Source organism: Myxocyprinus asiaticus, chromosome 39 (assembly GCF_019703515.2).
Source record: "Myxocyprinus asiaticus isolate MX2 ecotype Aquarium Trade chromosome 39, UBuf_Myxa_2, whole genome shotgun sequence".
Classification (NCBI taxonomy): domain Eukaryota; kingdom Metazoa; phylum Chordata; class Actinopteri; order Cypriniformes; family Catostomidae; genus Myxocyprinus; species Myxocyprinus asiaticus.
The window spans coordinates 37,033,133-37,052,819 of record NC_059382.1 but is presented as its reverse complement, the minus strand read 5'-3'; the positions used below and the strand labels follow the sequence as shown (position 1 = coordinate 37,052,819).

General features: G+C 38.6%; 1 protein-coding gene across 1 annotated transcript in view; it reads right to left on the bottom strand.

The window, feature by feature from the left end:
• LOC127429510 (gap junction delta-2 protein) overlaps positions 1-19,411 on the bottom strand; it is a 44,905-nt gene extending 25,494 nt beyond the window's left edge. Inside the window, exon 1 of the mRNA XM_051678557.1 lies at positions 18,485-19,411. Within this exon, the coding sequence (XP_051534517.1) occupies positions 18,485-18,555 (71 nt within the window). The 5' untranslated portion in view covers positions 18,556-19,411. The remainder of the gene's footprint in view (positions 1-18,484) is intronic.
• Between the last annotated feature and the right edge of the window lie 276 nt (positions 19,412-19,687).

Below are 19,687 nucleotides of genomic sequence, written 5' to 3'. Positions count from 1 at the left end.
TTTATTCACTCTAGGGGTTCCCAAACTAGGGTTCACGAACCATGGGGGTTCAGCAGATTGTGAAGATGTTGCATACAAAAATATTTCCATCATTTACAGATTTTTTTTAAACATTGAGGGGTCATTTCAAACGTCACACAACAGATGAAACTCTTACAATATTATGTATAATTTCCTAGAAATATAAACAGAATGTAAACAATAAATAGAAAATAAACAGAATAAAAATATTTCTAGAGGTAAGGGGGACATATACCCTCACCCCAGATTATAATTGTTTCTACAGCACTGGCTTTTTTTATTGAAAAGTAATTTACATACACAAATGGGATGAAATTCATTTATAAAATTACCAGGCAAATAAAAAAAACTTTAGTTGTTTTAAAATATAATTATTAAGTAAATATTACCGATTAAAACAATATTCCCAAGAAAATGTGTTTTATTTGGAACATTTTTATTAAAAACAATACAAAAATAAATAAATAAATAAAATTAAAAAAAATCATAAATTGCCAGTTTTTCATATTAGAAGTTGCATAGCACCCGGGGACATGGCAAAACCAAAGTAGTAAAACTACAGTTGAAGTTTACATACACTTAGGTTGAAGTTTTAAAACTAATTTTTTAAACACTCCACAGATTTAATATTAGCAAACTATAGTTTTGGCAAGTCTTTTAGGACATCTACTTTGTGCATGACGTGTAATTTTCCAACAATTGTTTACAGACAGATTGTTTCATATTTAATTGACTATATCACAATTCCAATGGGTCAGAAGTTTACATACACTAAGTTAACTGTGCCTTTAAGCAGCTTGGAAAATTACAGAAAATGATGTCAAGCCTTCAGACAATTAGCCAGTTAGCTTCTGATAGGAGGTGTACTGAACTGGAGGTGTACCTGTGGATGTATTTTAAGGCCTACCTTGAAACTCAGTGCCTCTTTGCTTGACATCATGGGAAAATCAAAAGAAATCAGCCAAGCCCTTTGAAAAAAAGTTGTAGACTTCCACAAGTCTGGTTCATTCTTAGGAGCAATTTCCAAATGCCTGAAGGTACCACATTCATCTGTACAAACAATAGTACACAAGTACAAACGTCATGGGACCACGCAGCCATCATGCCGCTCAGGAAGGAGATGCATTCTGTCTCCTAGAGATGAATGTAGTTTGGTGCGAAAAGTGAAAATCAATCCCAGAACAACAGCAAAGGACCTTGTGAAGATGCTGGAGGAAACAGGTAGACAAGTATCTATATCCACAGTAAAACGGGTCCTATATCGACATAACCTGAAAGGCTGCTCAGCAAGAAGGAAGCCACTGCTCTAAAACTAGTTTGCAAGTGCACATGGGGACAAAGATCTTACTTTTTGGAGAAATGTCCTCTGGTCTGATGAAACAAAAATTTAACTGTTTGGCCATAATGACCATTGTTATGTTTGGAGGAAAAAGGGTGAGGCTTGCAAGCCGAAGAACACCATCCCAACCGTGAAGCATGGGGGTGGCTGCATCATGTTGTGGGGGTGCTTTGCTGCAGGTGGGACTGGTGCACTTCACAAAATAGATGGCATTATAAGGAAGGAAAATTATGTGGATATATTGAAGCAACATCTCGAGATATCAGCCAGGAAGTTAAAGCTCGGTCACAAATGGGTCTTCCAAATGGACAATGACCCCAAGCATACCTCCAAAGTTGTGGCAAAATGGCTTAAGGACAACAAAGTCAAGGTATTGGAGTGGCCGTCATAAAGCCCTGACCTCAATCCGATAGAAAATTTGTGGGCAGAACTGAGAACTTTGCGAGCAAAGAGGCCTACAAACCTGACTCAGTTACACCAGTTCTGTCTTGAGGAATGGGCCAAAATTCCAGCAACTTATTTTGAGAAGCTTGTGGAAGGCTACCCAAAACGTTTGACCAAATTTAAACAATTTAAAGGCAGTGCTACCAAATACTAACAAAGTGTATGTAAAATTCTGACCCACTGGGAATGTGATGAAAGAAATAAAAGCTGAAAGAAATAATTCTCTCTACTATTATTCTGACATTTCACATTCTTAAAATAAAGTAGTGATCCTAACTGACCTAAGACAGGGAATGTTTACCACGATTAGTCAGGAATTGTGAAATACTGAATTTAAATGAATTTGGCTAAGGTGTATGTAAACTTCTGACTTCAGCTGTATTTCAAATTCATCTGTATATTTACTTCATTGTTAAATTGTGATTGAGGAAAACTAAGTAATATGATTTCCGTTTTTAAAAAATTCTGAGTTTAATATTTCATCCAGTAGCCTATATTTAGACATATACAGTATGATGATAGGGACATGAAAATATGTGATTGTTAGTGGTCTGTAGAGTTCCATTTACAGGTTTTCTCCATACAGCAGATGTTTGGTCTTTAGGAGCAAGCTAGACATACAGTTGTGGCCAAAAATATTGGCACCCTTGATAAATATGAGCAAAGAAGGCTGTGAAAAATAAGTCTTTGTTTATCCTTTAGCTTTTTCATTCAAAATATTCACAAAAATCTATCCTCTAATGGACATCAAACAATTGCAAACACAACAAACAAAAAACAAATATTTTTGTCAAATATATGTGTGGCACAATTATTTTCACCCTTTTATTCAATACTTTGTGCAACCTCCCTTTGCCAAGATGACAGCTCTAAGTCTTCTCCTATAATGCCTAATGAGGTTGGAGAACACATGGCAAGGGATCTGAGACCATTCCTCAATACAGAATCTCTCCAGATCCTTCAGATTTTGAGGTCCACACTGGTGGAATCTCCTCTTCAGTTCACTCCACATGTTTTCTATGGGGTTCAGGTCAGGGGACTGGGATAGCCATGGCAGAACCTTGATTTTGTGGTCAGTGAACCATTTTTTATGTAAATTTCGATGTTTGTTTTGTATCATTCTCCTGCTGGAAGATCCATCCAAGGCCCATTGTAAGCTTTCTGGCAGAGGCTGTCAGATTTTGATTTTTATCTGTTGGTATTTGATAGAGTCCATGATGTCATGTATCTGAACAAGATGTCCAGAACCTCTGGTATAAAAACAGCCCCACAACTTTAAAAATCCACCACCATATTTAACCGTGGGCATGGGGTACTTTTCCATATGGCTACCTCTCTGTGTGCGCCAAACTCATTTCTGGTGTTTACTGCCAAAAAGCTCTATTTTTGTTTTATCAGACCATAGAACCCAGTCACATTTGAAGTTCCTGTAGTGTCTGGCAAACTGAAGATGCTTGAGTTTGTTGTTGGATGAGAGCAGAGGCTTTTTTCTTGAAACCCTCCTAAACAACTTGTTGTGATGTAGGTGATGTCTGATTGTAGTTTTGGAGACTTTCTGACCCCAAGACCCAACTAAATTCTGCAATTATCCAGCTGTGATCCTTGGAGAATTTTTGGCCACTTGAACCATCACACGTCCTTTTCTAGGCCAATTCGTAACATCTCCAGTTGACTGGAACTTCTTAATTATTGCCCTGATGGTGGAAATATGCATTTTCAGTGCTTTAGCTATATTCTTATAGCCACTTCCCATTTTGTGAAGCTCAACAACATTTTGCCGCACATCATAACTATATTCTTTGGTCTTACCCATTGTGGTGGATGACTAAGGGAATTTGGTCTGTGTGTTACCTCATATTTATACCCATGTGAAGGAAGTCATGGCTGAACAATTTCATGTTCCTACTCACCCAGGTGTCCTAAAAAATGTAAAATATGAATGGGAATATTCGTCTCATATATTTTACTCATAAGAATTTGTAGGGGTGCCAATAATTGTGGCAAAGCTGTTTTGGAGAAGAAAAAAAATTTAATTATGAGAGTCACTGCTCCTGAACTGCCTGAAACATCTGGTTTGCAGTCCAGCCATTACTTCCGTGACATAGCTAAGTCACTATGTAACATATTTGCATAATGCCCGCCTCAGGAATGTGCTGCTCAGGAATCCTCGAGAGCTAAAACTCGGTTATGGTAAGGGGTGTTTCATTTCCGACACACGCACTAAGCGATTGACCAATCACAAAGATTGGGCCAGCTGACCAATCAGAGCACACTGGGATTTTCAGAAAGGGGGACTTTAAAGAGACAGGAGCTACAACAGAGCGTTTCAGACAGAGAGTGAAAAGAGGTGCTGCAGCAATATACAGTATGTGTTTTTTGAATATTAAAGCATGTAAACCTATTCTAGTAGATCCCCCAAAATAAAATTATGAACCTGTAAATGAGCATAATATTGGCTCTTTAAAGGAAAAGATCAACCAAAAACAAAAATTCTGTCATTATTTTCTCACCCTAATGTCATTTCAAATCCGTATTCTGTTATTTTTTTCAGCTGAACACAAAAGTAGAAGAATCATCATGCTGCTCTTTCCATACAACGACAGCTTATAGTGACCAAGGGCTGTCAAGCTCCGAAAAAAGACAAAAAAGTGGGCTTACAGATCATTTCAAGAATGTAAACAAAAACAAAGGAATTAGAAAGGTCCAAACGTATTTCCGGATCCTTTTGAACAAAGTCTCTTTTTCAAGGGAAGTCAGTCCACTCGGCAGCCGTCTTTCGAACACTCTTGTGCAGTTTGGGCAGCTATTTTATGTAAACAAGTGTCATGAAAGTGCAGCTCCTATCTACTTAAATGGGGAAAGACCGAAATCTCCAAAACGGTTGGTCAAGATTACGATAAAATAACATATTTCAAATAAGCAGTAAAATCTGACAACACTGTGTGGCGGGGTGAGCAAGAGATGGATAGATACAGTGGTTGTGGCATTAGGCCTCGGAGAGGCATTCATTTAAAATGTCCAAATCAAAGGTGAATCTGGGGCCTTCGCAGTGGAAAGGGCTATGTGAAGGAAGAGTAGTAAAGACAGGGGAAGGTCCAGGTTGTAATGGGTGGGGTCCCGGCAGTCACAATGCGCTTAACTCGAGCAGCCCGGCTTCCCTGGCCTTGGCACTTGAGGGGAATAGCCACCCGGCATCCTGGCCCGTCGGCCGCGATGTGTGCTCCAATCCCCTGCGTCGCATCTAACTTGCAGGGTAACAGGGAAAACAGGGAAAAGTCACCACTGGCGACGATGATCAATGGGAGGGGCGTGTCGTTCCATCACAACTGGAATAATAGATTGTGAATCTTTAACTCAGATTACACTAAAAAATTACATTTTACCGTCTTGTATAGCTAATGCACATGTGCGTTTTTTAGTTGATTGACAGGCGATTTCTGTATCTAAAAGGTGATTGGCTGTTTTACCTGTAAGACGGGACTACTTTTCTACATCTGTTGACCGTTTGCCGTTTCAATTTCTCTCATTCATTTTAATAGAAATGGCCCATCTCTACTAAATATTCTCTGTTTTGACAAGCAGGAAATGTTCATGGAACAATGATGTCACTTGACATCACCAAAGAACAGTCCTTGAAATGTCCTTGAAAGTATTATAGTTCAGATGCTCACAATTATTTCCCCAGTGGAGAGATCGGGAATATTGGATCACTCCTCTTATAATCAATGAAGCCATTCTATGAAGCTGTCTGCAAGACCTGCGGACAAGGTAAGGATTTCTTTTGTGTGTGTGTGTGTTCCTAATTTGTAAGTCGTTTTGGATAAAAGTGTTTGCTAAATGACTTAATGTAAAAGTAAATGACTTGCGCAGCTTCATTCATTATAATGGGAGCGATCTATAGTCACATTTAGAGCTCTACTTCGCAAACATACAATTAGTTGGTATAAATTTAATTCACCTACCAGAGATAAGATGTATTGTGTGCTACAGTTGTTAGTACTGCACGTATCCAGCCATCTCACTTCACTGTTGCGGTTCATGCGTCCATTTGTGGTTTGCATTTTTGGAGATCTAAACACTTTAATTTCCATTAGTTCCAGGCATCCAGAAAGCATCCAGCCACCAAACAACATGGTCCACATTTTAGTAATGGAATTTTATGACAATCGTGTTAACATTATTAACAGTAATCGTGTTAAAGTCATTATGAAAGAAGCACCTCCCGCTGATGTTTTGAATGAGTTTGACAACTAGTAGAACATTTTCAAGGAATAAAGACATCACTTCCTTAAACCGATGAATATTCTTGAAATGGTCTATACGACATGTGCTATATTCCAAGTCTTATGAAGCCATACAAAAGGTTTTGTGACTATTTAAGTGACTGTTTATCTTCCCATCCACCGAAGCTTGCATCTAACCTGCATTCACATCAGCCTGATCTCATGAAAATTACGTGGTAACATTTTTGCAAAATTATATTACGTGGTTACATGTATCACAGCAGTTCTGATGTGAAATGTCCACTGTGTGGCACTAAAAACAAGTTAAATGTTCTTCCAAACAGTTGATGTAATTGAGGTTAATGCGCTATTGAGTTCTAAATCAACAACAAGTCATGTACTAGTAAGTGTTTACATGTTGTAAGATAGCATTGTGTGAGAAACAGGGTGAAAAGTGTTTCTGAATCAATGATTTTTTTACACCACTAATCTTGCTGTAATAGAGATTGAAAACTATTGTGTTTACAATATATATATATACTGTATTTCTGCTCTATAATCTGGATGAAATCTGTGTTGATGTTGAGTGGCAAACGGATTGATGATTTGGAAATGTGTGTCATAACACATCTCCGCTGAGGCTTCATGTTATTACACTGCACACAGTCCAATGCAGAACCTATATAATCCAAGGGCTAAGACCTCCATACAGGGAAGAAGGGATGACATTTTTTTTTTTTATGGAGGGTAGAGAGAGGGGACAGACAACAGCCAACAGCTTGTGGTTCAGGAAGTCACAGTGCGAGTCACGCACAAGTGTGTGAGCTGTCATGAATATGTAAATGCATATTTAAATATGTATCCAAATTACATGATGGGAATGAATGATTGAACAGTCAAATGTCAGGCTTAAAAACAAACAAATAGATGGAAAATCAAATCCACTGTGATCAAGGTGTCACTCACTACAGTACACAAAGACACACATCGAGAATCACACATAAGCCTGTGCAGCTATAAATACCCTCCAAAGTATATGCAGCTATCTGCAGCAGTGTTATGGAGGAACTACAACTAGTAGCAATGCTTCTAACTTAACTACATGTTTTTGTTGTTTACCTGAATCCTGAGTCCCTGCGCTGTTCTGTGCTGTCTTTTAGTAATTTTTTTATAGAGGAATATTTAGTTAAATGCTGCTGATGTTTTTGGATTGTTTATAGAAATCAGGGTGTATTATCTATTCTATGTGTTCTATCATTTCATTATCTATTTAGGTAGGGATGTTAATGATTAATCAAAAATCGATTAATTGTCGTTAGTAAGCTGATCGATTAAGCTTATCAATCGTCGATTAATTAATTTCAGGACAAATGCGCAGTAATCATCACAGCAGACGCTGATAAGGCCGTCTATGCAGTCACCCGCCGCTAGAGGACGCTTGCACTCTGCATGTCATTATCTAGTTCAGAAGAAGAGCTGACCCACAGATCAGAGAAATGAAGTAGGCCCAATGTAAACAATATTGGAGTGTTTCTCTATACAATAAATGAACATTAAAGAGGCCCTATTATGCATGGTAAGAGGCGTTACATTTCCGACACACGCTCAATGCGGTTGACCAATCACAACAGACTGGGCCAGCTTACCAATCAGAGCAGACTGGGCTTTTCGGAAAGGGGGACTTTAAAGAGACAGGAGCTACAACAGAGCGTTTCAGACAGAGGGTGAAAAGAGGTGCTGCAGTAATGTACAATGTGTTTTTGAACATTAAAGCATGTAAACCTGTACTAGTAGACCCCCAAAATAAAATTATGAACCTGTAAATGAGCATAATATGGACTCTTTAATATTTTCTGCATACACCATGATAGTGTGTTAAAGTACAACATGACTACAAGCACTGTTGAACTCCTTGTTTAATCCCAACCTACAGTTACGTCAGCGATCGCCAGGAAAGCACAAAGGTACATTCAGCAGACATCACACTATCACCAGAGAAGTGGAAGCCTATATTGTTTAGTCTGTTTACCCAGCATATTATGATTTGACTTGAAGTTTTAATGAACTCAAATATGTATACAAATTATACTGTATATCTTAAATATCTAAAGATAGAAGTTACAACTAACAGTATTTCATTAACAGTAATTAAACAATTGTCAAATTCGACCTAAACAAAGCCTAAATATATTTAAATACACTGAACTAAGAATGTTTTAAGAGGAAAATGCCAATACATGCATTTCTTAAGTGTATTAATTTAAATTATATTTAAACAATAGGCTACATGCGCATTATTATTTGGAGTCCTCCATGTGTGTTTTGCAATATTAACATTAACGATTAATCGATTAATTGATCGTTAATTTCCACAACGATCGATTATGAAAATGTCTGAAAATTGACATCCCTACATTTATGTCTAATCCGGTCACCCTATTTTAAATTGTTCATTCAAAAACCCTCATTGTTTCCTGTTATTATTTTTCCTAAATTTTATCATCTGTTATATTTCAGATTCATTTAAAAAGACAGTGCCCCCTTAATAAGTTTCAAATTAGGTACTTTGTATTAGTAGCATGTGATTAACTTACTAATTTATCACAGCTGTAGCTGAACTACAAAATTACAATTAGACTATAAAAATAGTTAAGACTACAAAATTAATTGTTGCAAAAATGTTGGGTTCATCAATGACTAATATGTCATTAACAAATGCATAATAAATCATATATATACAGTTATAACAACATGAATAAAAATAGCCACTTTCTTGCAATACTTGCTAAATAGTGAGCATTTTACCTTACATGTTATAAATGCTAAATAAATACACTTGTTTATACTTATATTAATCAAAAACATAAAAGTTTTGATTAAGTGTTCATGATTTGTGCCACCATGCAGCAAAAATAGACTATTATAGAGAGATTAAAAGGAGGGATTATGTCATTTTGCTACAGACCGCTTTGTGTTAATACTCATTACTGTAATGTCTAAACTCACTTGTGTTGCACTTTCATTTTCATGCTGATGTCAAAAGAATGGTACTACTGTGAGTTATGTCCCAATTTATCTAGTTCTAGATACCTTAATTCCTCTAAAAACTCTTTTCAGATCTTCATGCTCATTCACAGCATTTATCATGTAAGCCTGATGGCCACTAAAGTTAAGTTAAGTTAAGAGTTTATTGTCATATGTTCAAGAAACAGTGTTACACAGTACAATGAAATTCTTACTCTGTGAATCCTCCCAGCAAACTCAGACATACTTTAAACTATACTGAACTTTATGTTCACATTTCAAATGTTCACGTTTCAATTCATAAATGCTTCATATGTGTCCATCTTACATTACAGTAAATTTTTTAAGTTTACTAATGTGTCTATGTAAAATATAATATGTCTTTTTTTTTTTATCCCCCTTTCTCCCAAATTTTGGAATGCCCAATTCCCACTTCTTACCTCAATCTAGATGGCGGAGGACAAGTCTCAGTTGCCTCCACTTCTGAGACCGTCAATCCGCGCATCTTATCACGTGGCTTGTTGTGCATGACACCGCGTAGACTCACAGCATGTGGAGGCTCATGCTACTCTCCGCGATCCACGCACAACTTACCACACGCCCCACTGAGAGCGAGAACCACTAATCACGACTACGAGGAGGTTACCCCATGAGACTCTACCCTCCCTAGCAACTGGGCCAATTTGGTTGCTTAAGAGACCTGGCTGGAGTCACTCAGCACACCCTGGATTCAAACTCATGACTCCAGGGGTGGTAGTCAGCGTCAATACTCGCTGAGATACCCAGGCCCCACTTAAATATGTCTTATTAAGCATTTATAATATGTGATGTAAAATGGCATGTATTGCAGTCACCCTTTTATTCATGTTGGTATAATTGCGTAAAAGTGATTTGTAATGCATTAATAACCCCCTTTATAAACTCTTAACAAAGGGAACGTTACTGTAAAGTGTTAACAGATATTTTTGCCTCTCATAAACCTCAAAGTACAACCAAGTCAATTATCTGTTAATCATGCTATAAACCAGTTCCAAAGTACTGGAAGGCACATTAACTTAAATTAACAAAAGAACATGAAGGCTTATTATTAAAGCATTATTAGAGCATTAAACATCAATCAAATATCCATGATAAAAAAAAAACTGCCCACATCAGTCAATCAATCAATCATGATTAAAAACTCTGTTCAAACAAACATTTTACATTCTCTGAAAAATGTGAGTGGTGCTTGCCTGTGCAAAACTCGTTGCCAAGATGTTGCTATGCGGTCGCTAGAATGTTCTCAGTGGTCGCTAAGTGGTTGCTTAATGGCCCAAGTCTCTATGATATTTTAGTCTCTAGATTGAGTGCCTCCTAAAATGTAATTGTTATCCAGCAGGCAAAAATTTTACAGAGTTTTTCTTGAAATGCTCAGGTGAAATGTCAAGAAAATTCTTCTACACCCCCTTTGATAATGACACAAATTCATTAACCTCCTCATAACAGATCACATTAGAGAAAAATAAACTACCCACACAGCTCACTAATGCCAAACATAATGAATAAAGCAGTCCCTTGAGACTTAGGCATATCCTGTCAAATGCAGAGTAATTCACCATTGGCTGCTAAGCAGCCTGTGCTCAGTGAAGTGTGAGTGTGGGGGCAGTGAATAATGAATGAGATATGATCCGGCAATCATTCATTTTCAGCCCGATGGCACCTCCACAGAAGTGTTGCTCTGTTGCTGGCCAGCCAAATCTGTGCCAGGCTTGACAATGACAGAATTACATAGCAAATGCCACTCTGCCGAGACTCAGTCTCGTGAATGGAATGGAGAAAGATTCAAGCATATTTTGCCATGGAATCAAGGCATATCTTGGGTCCTAGCACAGCAATTAACTGCGAGTTCAGCAGAATAAGTCATTTCAGCCTATTAATATATGCCACACTTTGCTGAATGAGATAAGTCATCCTATAGTCATCCATTACATCATAGGTTTTAGGATTGGGTGGTATAACAGTAAATATCATGAGACTGAAAGCTTTTTTGCAGCCTGATCTCATAAAAATGAAGTAACTGTGGCAACATTTTTACATATTACACGGTTCCTTACACGTATTATGGCAGTTCTGAGGTGAAATGTCCACTGTGTGGCACTAAAGAGTATTAAAGTATTAAATGTTCTCCCAAACAGATCAACAAAACCTTCCTCCCTACCCTAAACCTTAAACCTAAACCTAACCAATAGTAAAAACTGATATGGGATGAAAAACACAAACACTGAAGCAACCCTGTCATTTTGTGGTGCTTCTATGACACATTCAGCTCACACGACGATGCATGCTCTTCATGTCTTGCACCCCGGTTCTTTTGCATTGCAAGTGCAATGCTCCATCTGTTGAACTACTGTGGGATTTGATTGTGTCTGAACAAGCTTGTAAATGAAGTTTATGTGTTTATGTAATTCAAATGTTAAAATCTATTGCTTTACAAGTCATGCATTATACTACAAGTGTTTGGCTGGACAATTTTATTGATTAATAACACAATTTTTAATTTTAATTTTTTAAATCAAAGAATTTACATAAAAATATAAGCAAATGCTATAGTTGGATATGTTATCAATCTACCAAAGACTAAATAAGGAAAGACTGCTTTGTCCATTATGCATATATACACCGGCTTAATCAGAACTGGCCTCGGCTTTCTGTGCATGTTGATGAATGGTCTCCTTTGTTTTCTTATAATACCCATAACAAAGCTTTAGTTATGTGATAGTTATGGGCACTTCATATCAAATCATTTGGATAGGTTATAAATGGGAGAATCAAACATCCTCTGCTCCTCCTTTTACCACGATGATTCAGATTGATTGCTAATTATAGTACTGCATCTATAGTAGGGCTGCTCTGTTATGGCAAAAATCATAATCACGATTATTTTGGTCAATATTGTGATCACGATTATTTTACACGATTACTTGTTGACTTTGGAAACATCATGCATTTAATAAACTTAAAAAAAAAAATCTTGTCTTTTTAACAGTGGATTTCCTTGAACTTGAAATGTAAACTGCACTGGGTAGGGGAGGAGGCTATTGTCAAATGACAATTATTTTATGTTATTGTGATGAGGAGGGTGTGGCCAGGTCGGGCGGCACTGAATCAGATGATCAGCAGGAGAGCGAGATAAAGGGGGGCCAGATACTGCAGTTTGAGAGAGAGAGAGATGCACGTGGCCGCGCTGTATATGCGTGTGTTGGTTTATGCTTGTTTAATGTTGAGTTTCTCATTAAACTTTATGTTGACTGTTCAGCCAGTTCCCGCCTCCTCCTTGCCCACCTTTACCTGTTACAGTGGTGCCGAAACCCAGGAAGGAGGAGGGATGCGCTGTCGCGGAGTTCTCGCCACTGCCATCCACCAGGGGAGCAGCCGCGGCTGTCTGCCTGGGGACGGAGGGGTCGCTGCCGGCCGCCGAGAGTCGGAGGAACCACTGCCGTCCGCAAAGAAGGGGAGGAGTGGTTCTGTCCACCAAGGTCGGAGGGCTCGCTGCCGTCTGCGGGGGAGGAGTGAGCTGTCGTCCGCCAAGGGTAGAGGAGTGGTTGATGAGCGGGCGACAGCATGTCAGGGAACCGGCGAGCAAGATTTTCTCTCTCTCTCTCTCTCCTCTCTCTCTCTCTCTCTCTCTCTCTCTCTCTCTCTGTGTCTCCCACTCGCCCTTTCCCTCTCCCCTCATCTCTCCCACAGGTTGCCAGGAGACGGGGTGGACCACTGGCTGACAGAACGATCGGAAGGGCAGCATCTCCCTCCAGAGATGGGGGGGAATAAGTCAGTCCGGTGGTGCCCCGGCCTGAATCGGGCGGGGGAGGATTGTGACGAGGAGGAGGGCGTGGCCGGGCCGTGAGGGTGTATGGCCGGCGCTGAATCAGATGATCAGCGGGAGAGTGAGATAAAGGGGGGCCAGAAAAGCCAGTTCGAGAGAAGGAGATGTTTGTTTTATGTTGAGTTTCTCATTAAACTTTATGTTGACTGTTCAGCCGGTTCCCGCCTCCTCCTTGCCCACCTTTACCTGTTACAATTATGTATGGTGGTCAAATAAAGGAAAGCCTTCATTGCCATCATTTACAGCAGGGGTGCTCACACTTCTATGGAATCAGATCTATTTTTTCATCATGTTATTGCAGCAAGATCTACCAAGGCTATACATTATCACAATACCAAAATTTCAGTAGTCGGTAGTGAAATTTGACGATTCTCAATACCAGCTTCAAAAACACAACAAATAATAACACTAAATAATATGTTAATTATGGAAGAATGGTTTCAAGTTATTAAGTAATTATTCAAGACTAGTAAACAGTCAGTAATAAAATAACAATAAAAAAGCAATGAATAGAAGTAGATTAAAAATAATAGAACAAAAAAAACAAATTAAGAAAATTCAGTGCTTTTTTAAGAGCTTTAAAAGTTTTTAACAGCAGTTTCAAGTATTCATGTAAACATTCAGAATGAAATGCAACATAAAACTACTACTGGTCTTTACTGTATGATTATGATCCATTAATACTTTTTAAAGCTACTAAAGTTACCCAGTCAAGAGCAGTGAGTGTTTTCTCATTTTCTTGTTATGGTTGTTTAATTATTATAATGACACACTAGACAGCAGCAGGTCTATTAGCTTACATTTATGCTTACAAGTCTGACATTTTAATACAAATCCGCTTTTTTCTCCACTGTTTACATTTACTTTAGACATCACTCTGTGGTTACATAGGTACCTCACCAAGACAGGGATTTTGGCGGAATTTTTAAATGTATTTGACAGTTCAGGTGCGCATTAGCACGAGCATGTTCAGCACACACACATACGCCTCCTGTCAATCAACCAGGGTGCAGCTGTTACTAGATCACTAGTGAATTATAAAATGATGTGCTCTGGATTACTTTCAACAGCAGAATAAGAATATGATATTTCTAATAAGTGACACAGGCCTAGGCAATCACAAATATAGCCAGTTATTTTTGCGTTATTGACATTTTAATCAGTCTGCTTAAGTAAAATTCTCTTTCACTTGCCCCTTCAAAAATTCACTTGTCCCAGACAAGCGTTAATGTTGAGCCCTGATTAAATATTGCATTCAACATTCTCCGATAACAATTTTTTCTTCTGCAGTGTAACTACTTAAGTAAATGTGTACGCTAAAGGAGTTTTAGATATTATTTTGGAAAACAAGCCAAAAAAGACTAATCAAAAAGGTATTTTGTTCCAGTGTATAATGGGCTAAGACTACACTCTCTCACCTTTATGTTCACTTCGATCCATCAACAAAATAACTCACAAAAAACAAACTTTCTCTTCCTAATAGAGCTGCGTATCCCTGATTTTCTTCATGATAAGATACACACAATGAACGTGACACATATATTATGATTCACTATGTTGTGAGCCATCACATTATAATCTAGCTGCAGGAAACGTGTGTGAGTCATAATTGAAAATAAAATTTGATTAATCACCCAGCCCTAATCCATAGCCAACATTTGGGAAGTGATCATTTTGACAAACATTGCAAGTTGAACGGTAATGATAAATCATTTCACATTGCTGCACTGCTTAGTGTGTACCACTAGAGGGTGCCACATGCTCACACAGTGCTGATTGAAGTGGCGAATGCAGATGATCAGATTATAAAACACAGCCTTTTGCTGTTTAGTAATCGCTCAAGGCCATATTGTGTATCTTAATTAAATCGTGCAGCCTTCATGGATACCATACCATTGTTTTAGGGGTCAAAGTCTGCAGGTTTTAAAGAGTACCCCCCCCCCCCACCACCAGACAAACTCGATAATTTCTAGAAATTGATATCTAGATTATTTTCTAGATAGACTTTGTTTAGATAAAAAATAATACCTACATTGGCTAAGAAGTATTTAGCAGTTTTCTATATATTGTGAACTGATCATCTGCCATTTTACTCACGATATTGATATTGTAACTTGTATTAAAGGGAATAAAAGTGATTGTTATTGTAGCACCTTTAGTGTTCATTTCACCAGGAAGCTGCTGCGATACAACGAAACACGTAAAAATAATTTTGCAAAAATGTAGGTATAGTAATGGGTTCTATGAGACCAGTTTGAATTTTTGAGCCAAGTGTATTTTTAGAGAGAGAGAGAGAGAGAGAGAGAGAGAGGGAGGAAGAGATGGAGGGAGATGGGGCAAAGCTACACTCACCAAGAGTGACAGAGAGAGCGTGAGGCAAGGAGAGAAGAGGAGGGAGCGCAGAAAACGAGAGTACAGAAAGACAACTGCTCAGTATGTATTGTATTTGATAGAACATTACAAATTCATATTTTACATATGCTGGGTAATTCCACAAAAATATCAACCACATCATGGAAAAATAAAAATGTATAATCAAAGGAACAAAACGACCTTTTAAATTCTATCAGGTGTAATGTCCAGGCTGGTAGAGGGCGCCGGCTGCTCACACAGCACTGACTAAAGCACTGACTGAAGCGCAAAATGCAGACTACATCCAGACTACATTTTAATGGTTGCGATTTTTAATCTTAACTCAATCAGTCGTGCAGCCTTAATGGATACCATACCAATGTCTCAGAAGTCAAAGTGAGTCAAAGCATTTAGGATGGTTTCCCTCATCATGTATAGATCATTTCCACTTTCACAACTGTCACGTCTGTAAAGCCGGTTTGTCCTCATTAATGTGAGAACAAGAAAGAAAAAAATAATAATATTACATGTTTTTAGGAGTGCCAACACTTCTACATGGCTATCATTATTTCTGGATTGTGCATTTGAATTGACAGAGTTTTAACAAAGTGTGTTGATAATTAATTATAAATAAACCATTGATTTTTCATCTGCATTTTCATGCTTATAACCGATATACCGATGGTTTTAATTTGGTCATTAATATCGGGGGCTGATGCATCGGTGCATCCCTAACTGAAACTCAACCTCATGTTGCTCAGTGGAGGGCTGTTTGGATGTTTATTCTCAATTTCACACTCCTTGTCTGCTGGCTGACTGCCTTCATGCACCCTGCTTGACAGTGACTGCCTTAAACATAAATTCAGATGACAGGCTGAGACAAATTAGTGTATTTTTCAGAAAATTTCATCAGAGTTTTAAGTACAAGGCAATGCACACAAAGCACAGCACAGCTAAAGTCTAATGTCAGATGTGCAGCTCATATGAGCTAAAACCCCAAGTAGCACAAACAAGCATTGAAAAATGTCTTTAAAAAGATGCAATGTTGCTTGAGCTAAATCCGGAAGCACGTTTTTGTCCAAATTAGAAGAGGAGAGGAGAATGAGAGGGGCTAAACGAGAAAAGAAAATAGTATCACATGAGCATTTGATGTCACTTGAGGTCTCACGAGCTTCAGTGGTTCAAACATTGGAACTGCTGAAGCTTGAGATCAGCCAATAGGAGCTCAAGCTGTGTGCAGGATTAACTCAAAGCTCAAAGCTCGAGGTCACTTTCTCTCCACCATAAGCCACCATTATGAGCAGATAACACCATACTATAATACTGGGAGATGAAAATACCTTATCCTTATCCACACAATACATGCAGTTTTCTGTATTTCAGTTTGCAGTTACATATATATATATATATATATATATATATATATATATATATATATATATATATATATATATACTGTATTCATATACAGTATAAGATACCTAGAGTAGATTTAAACTGTTGCTTTTGTTTTATGGTTAAACTCAAACATGAATGGCACTATTAGGAATATTCCATGGACATATTTCTGCCCCAAAGTTTCAGAGTTATGTTCATGGATAATTGTGTAATTTCTGTGACACTAACAGCACCAAATGGAATTGCAAAATTAAGAAAATGTGAGTGGTGCTTACCTGTGAAAAACTCTGTTCTGGTGTTTTAGTTGTTGCTAGTCAAGTCAAAACAGTGCACCCTCAAGTCTCTATGATATTCTGGAGCCTAGATATGGATCTCCTGATTTATGGTGCTTTAAAACTTTGTTCAATTACTTGGACCGAACCAAAGTTTGTTTCCTCCCCACTGCCCCCATTGGTCTCTGTTCACATCATATTTTTTGGGTCCGAACCACGGTCCGATTACGTCATCAACGTGAGGACAAGTGGCAGCTGTTTACCACTGTAACTAGGCAACAACTCAAGAAGACATCAGCTTTGCTGTGTTATTGAAGTATTCATCTCATTGTATTTACCACCAAAACTTTAAATGCACAAAATGACAAATATGTTTGTCTGCCACGAATGCAATGAATGTGCAATGATATGAAGAATATTAGCGTTTGTCTGCCACGAGCCAACGGATGCATTGTAAGAGATGTGAAGAATGTGAGCTGCTCTCTAAAGGTGATTTATTTGGACACACGCTGCTATGAGAAATGTTTTAAACCATAATAATTGCGATCAGGAGCTTGCAAAGACACAAATTATGCGTTATCAATAGCAGTTCACTTCCACGATTTGGTACATTTGCGTTCATATTAGCAGCAAACCGCACCGGAGTTCACATGAACCATACCCCAGACCACCTTTCACAGAGTTCGGAAAACAGCGTTCACACCACCCAAACGAACCGAACTTTGACGTCATTCGAACTCGGGTGCGCACCAAAAGTGCTAGTGTGTAAGCACCCTTAAAGTCTGATTACAAACGGTCTCGGGTACGGACCGTGTTCAGGCTTCAACTTAATGCCCGTGGAGAACCCTAGTGTCGAATATGTTTGAATGGGCTCATGGTCAAAAGAGTATACTTTGAAAGGCTGAGTGCTTGACAGAACAGCACACGAAAAAAAAAACTATGCACACCCTTGCATGTACTTATTACACGGGTCTCTGGAACACTCGATTCTGATTGGTCAATGGCGTCATCTAGCATCTGATATTTCTGAGTAACAACCAGACATCTAGGGATTAAGACAAATCAGACAGTCATCCAGGTATTGCGAGTCAACTTTCCTATTTCTCGGATCACTGTGCAATCTCTACAAGTAAGATAATAAAATAATTTCAACTCAAATCAATGTTTCATGTCCATTATTTATTTATTTGGCAAGAAGTTTTGTAATAATAAGCTGGATATTGAGCAGTCAGATGGTCTTTTTCACACACAAAAAAAAAAAAAAACAACAACAGAACTCTGACGCAAACCAAAGGTGGAATTCAGATGTTCAGCGATTTCTTTCTTCTCACATAATTACAGAATTTCAATGCAAATCAATACTTTATGTCCACTTATTTATTTATTTGGTAAGTAGCTGTGTAATAAGCAGGATAATGTAAAGTTGGTTGGTTGTTATTGCAAAATAAACCCAGACAGGGTGATCAGGACCCCAATATGAAGCTTACATAAAAAAATTGCACAGATCACAAAATTGTCTAGAACATCACATTGATTTTGCATTCCTTACCTTCCGATCATTGTAGAGTGCTGCTGCACAGCAGCCTCTAGGAGGCGCTCTAGAATGGTCCACTCTCCCATGGTTGGGTGCTGAATGCATGCAGGGTTCACTGTACTCGGACACCCAAGAATCCTTCACGTCGACCTCTGAAGATACCCAACAGTCCGCACGACCTCTCTTTGAGGTAGTCAACAGCAACAGAGATGCTCCGCTCCTAGAAGTAGTCCCTTTGGTGGCTCAAGAAGACACGTGCACCCATGGTTCCTCCTCATCTGCTTTAGTCTAAATTTATTTGTGCTTTTCTTTGTTGGGTCTGAAGTTCTCAGGTGGCAGTTACTAGGTGGGAGCAACTAGGTTAATGGTGCAAAATTGGAGATCTTTACTTGTGTCTTGTCTCTGGATGGCTCTGGCATACAAAAGTGATATCTTTTATTGGTTTAGCATCTAAATACACACAGACTCACAGACACACAACACCTAGCCCTTTTGTTCACCATTAAAAAAAAACACTCTGCCCTGCACACACACACATACACACACAAAACCGTCTTCTTGATCTCTCATAATACACTAGGCGCGTTTTCCTGGCAGTACTCGTAGTGTAGACTATCAGCTTCACTCACACACACATAAACACAATCTACATACTGATCTAAGCCAGCACCACTTGACATCATCTGCACAAATCACACAATTTTCACCCTTACTCTCTGCTTGTTTCCCTTACTGTTGCTTCCTGATGTTTCTATCTAGCCTTGGCAAGCAGACAGCGGTCTTTGCAGCCCTGATTTCTCCATCACCATCCCAGCTTTAGTGTCATTCCTAAATTTTTTTCCACTCTCAGTTCCACTCTCTTCCCCAGCTCTTTCTTGCATTGCCTCTCTCTGACCCTCCTGTCACTATGAGCGGCTATCTCTCTGTACTCTCGTTTTCTGCACTCCCTCCTCTTCTCTCCTCGCCTCACACTCTCTCTGTCACTCTTGGTGAGTGTAGCTTTGCCCCATCTCCCTCCCTCACTTCCTCCCACTCTCTCGCTCTCTCTCTCTCTCTCTCTCTCTCTCACACACACACACACACACACACATACAAGTGTGCCATAATAGATATACACACGAGTTGCTGCAAAAAGATGAATCTCACGAAGCCAAGAACATACCCATGTCATATTTCACCCCCTAATCAAAGGAAATGAACAAAAAATTATACTTTTGT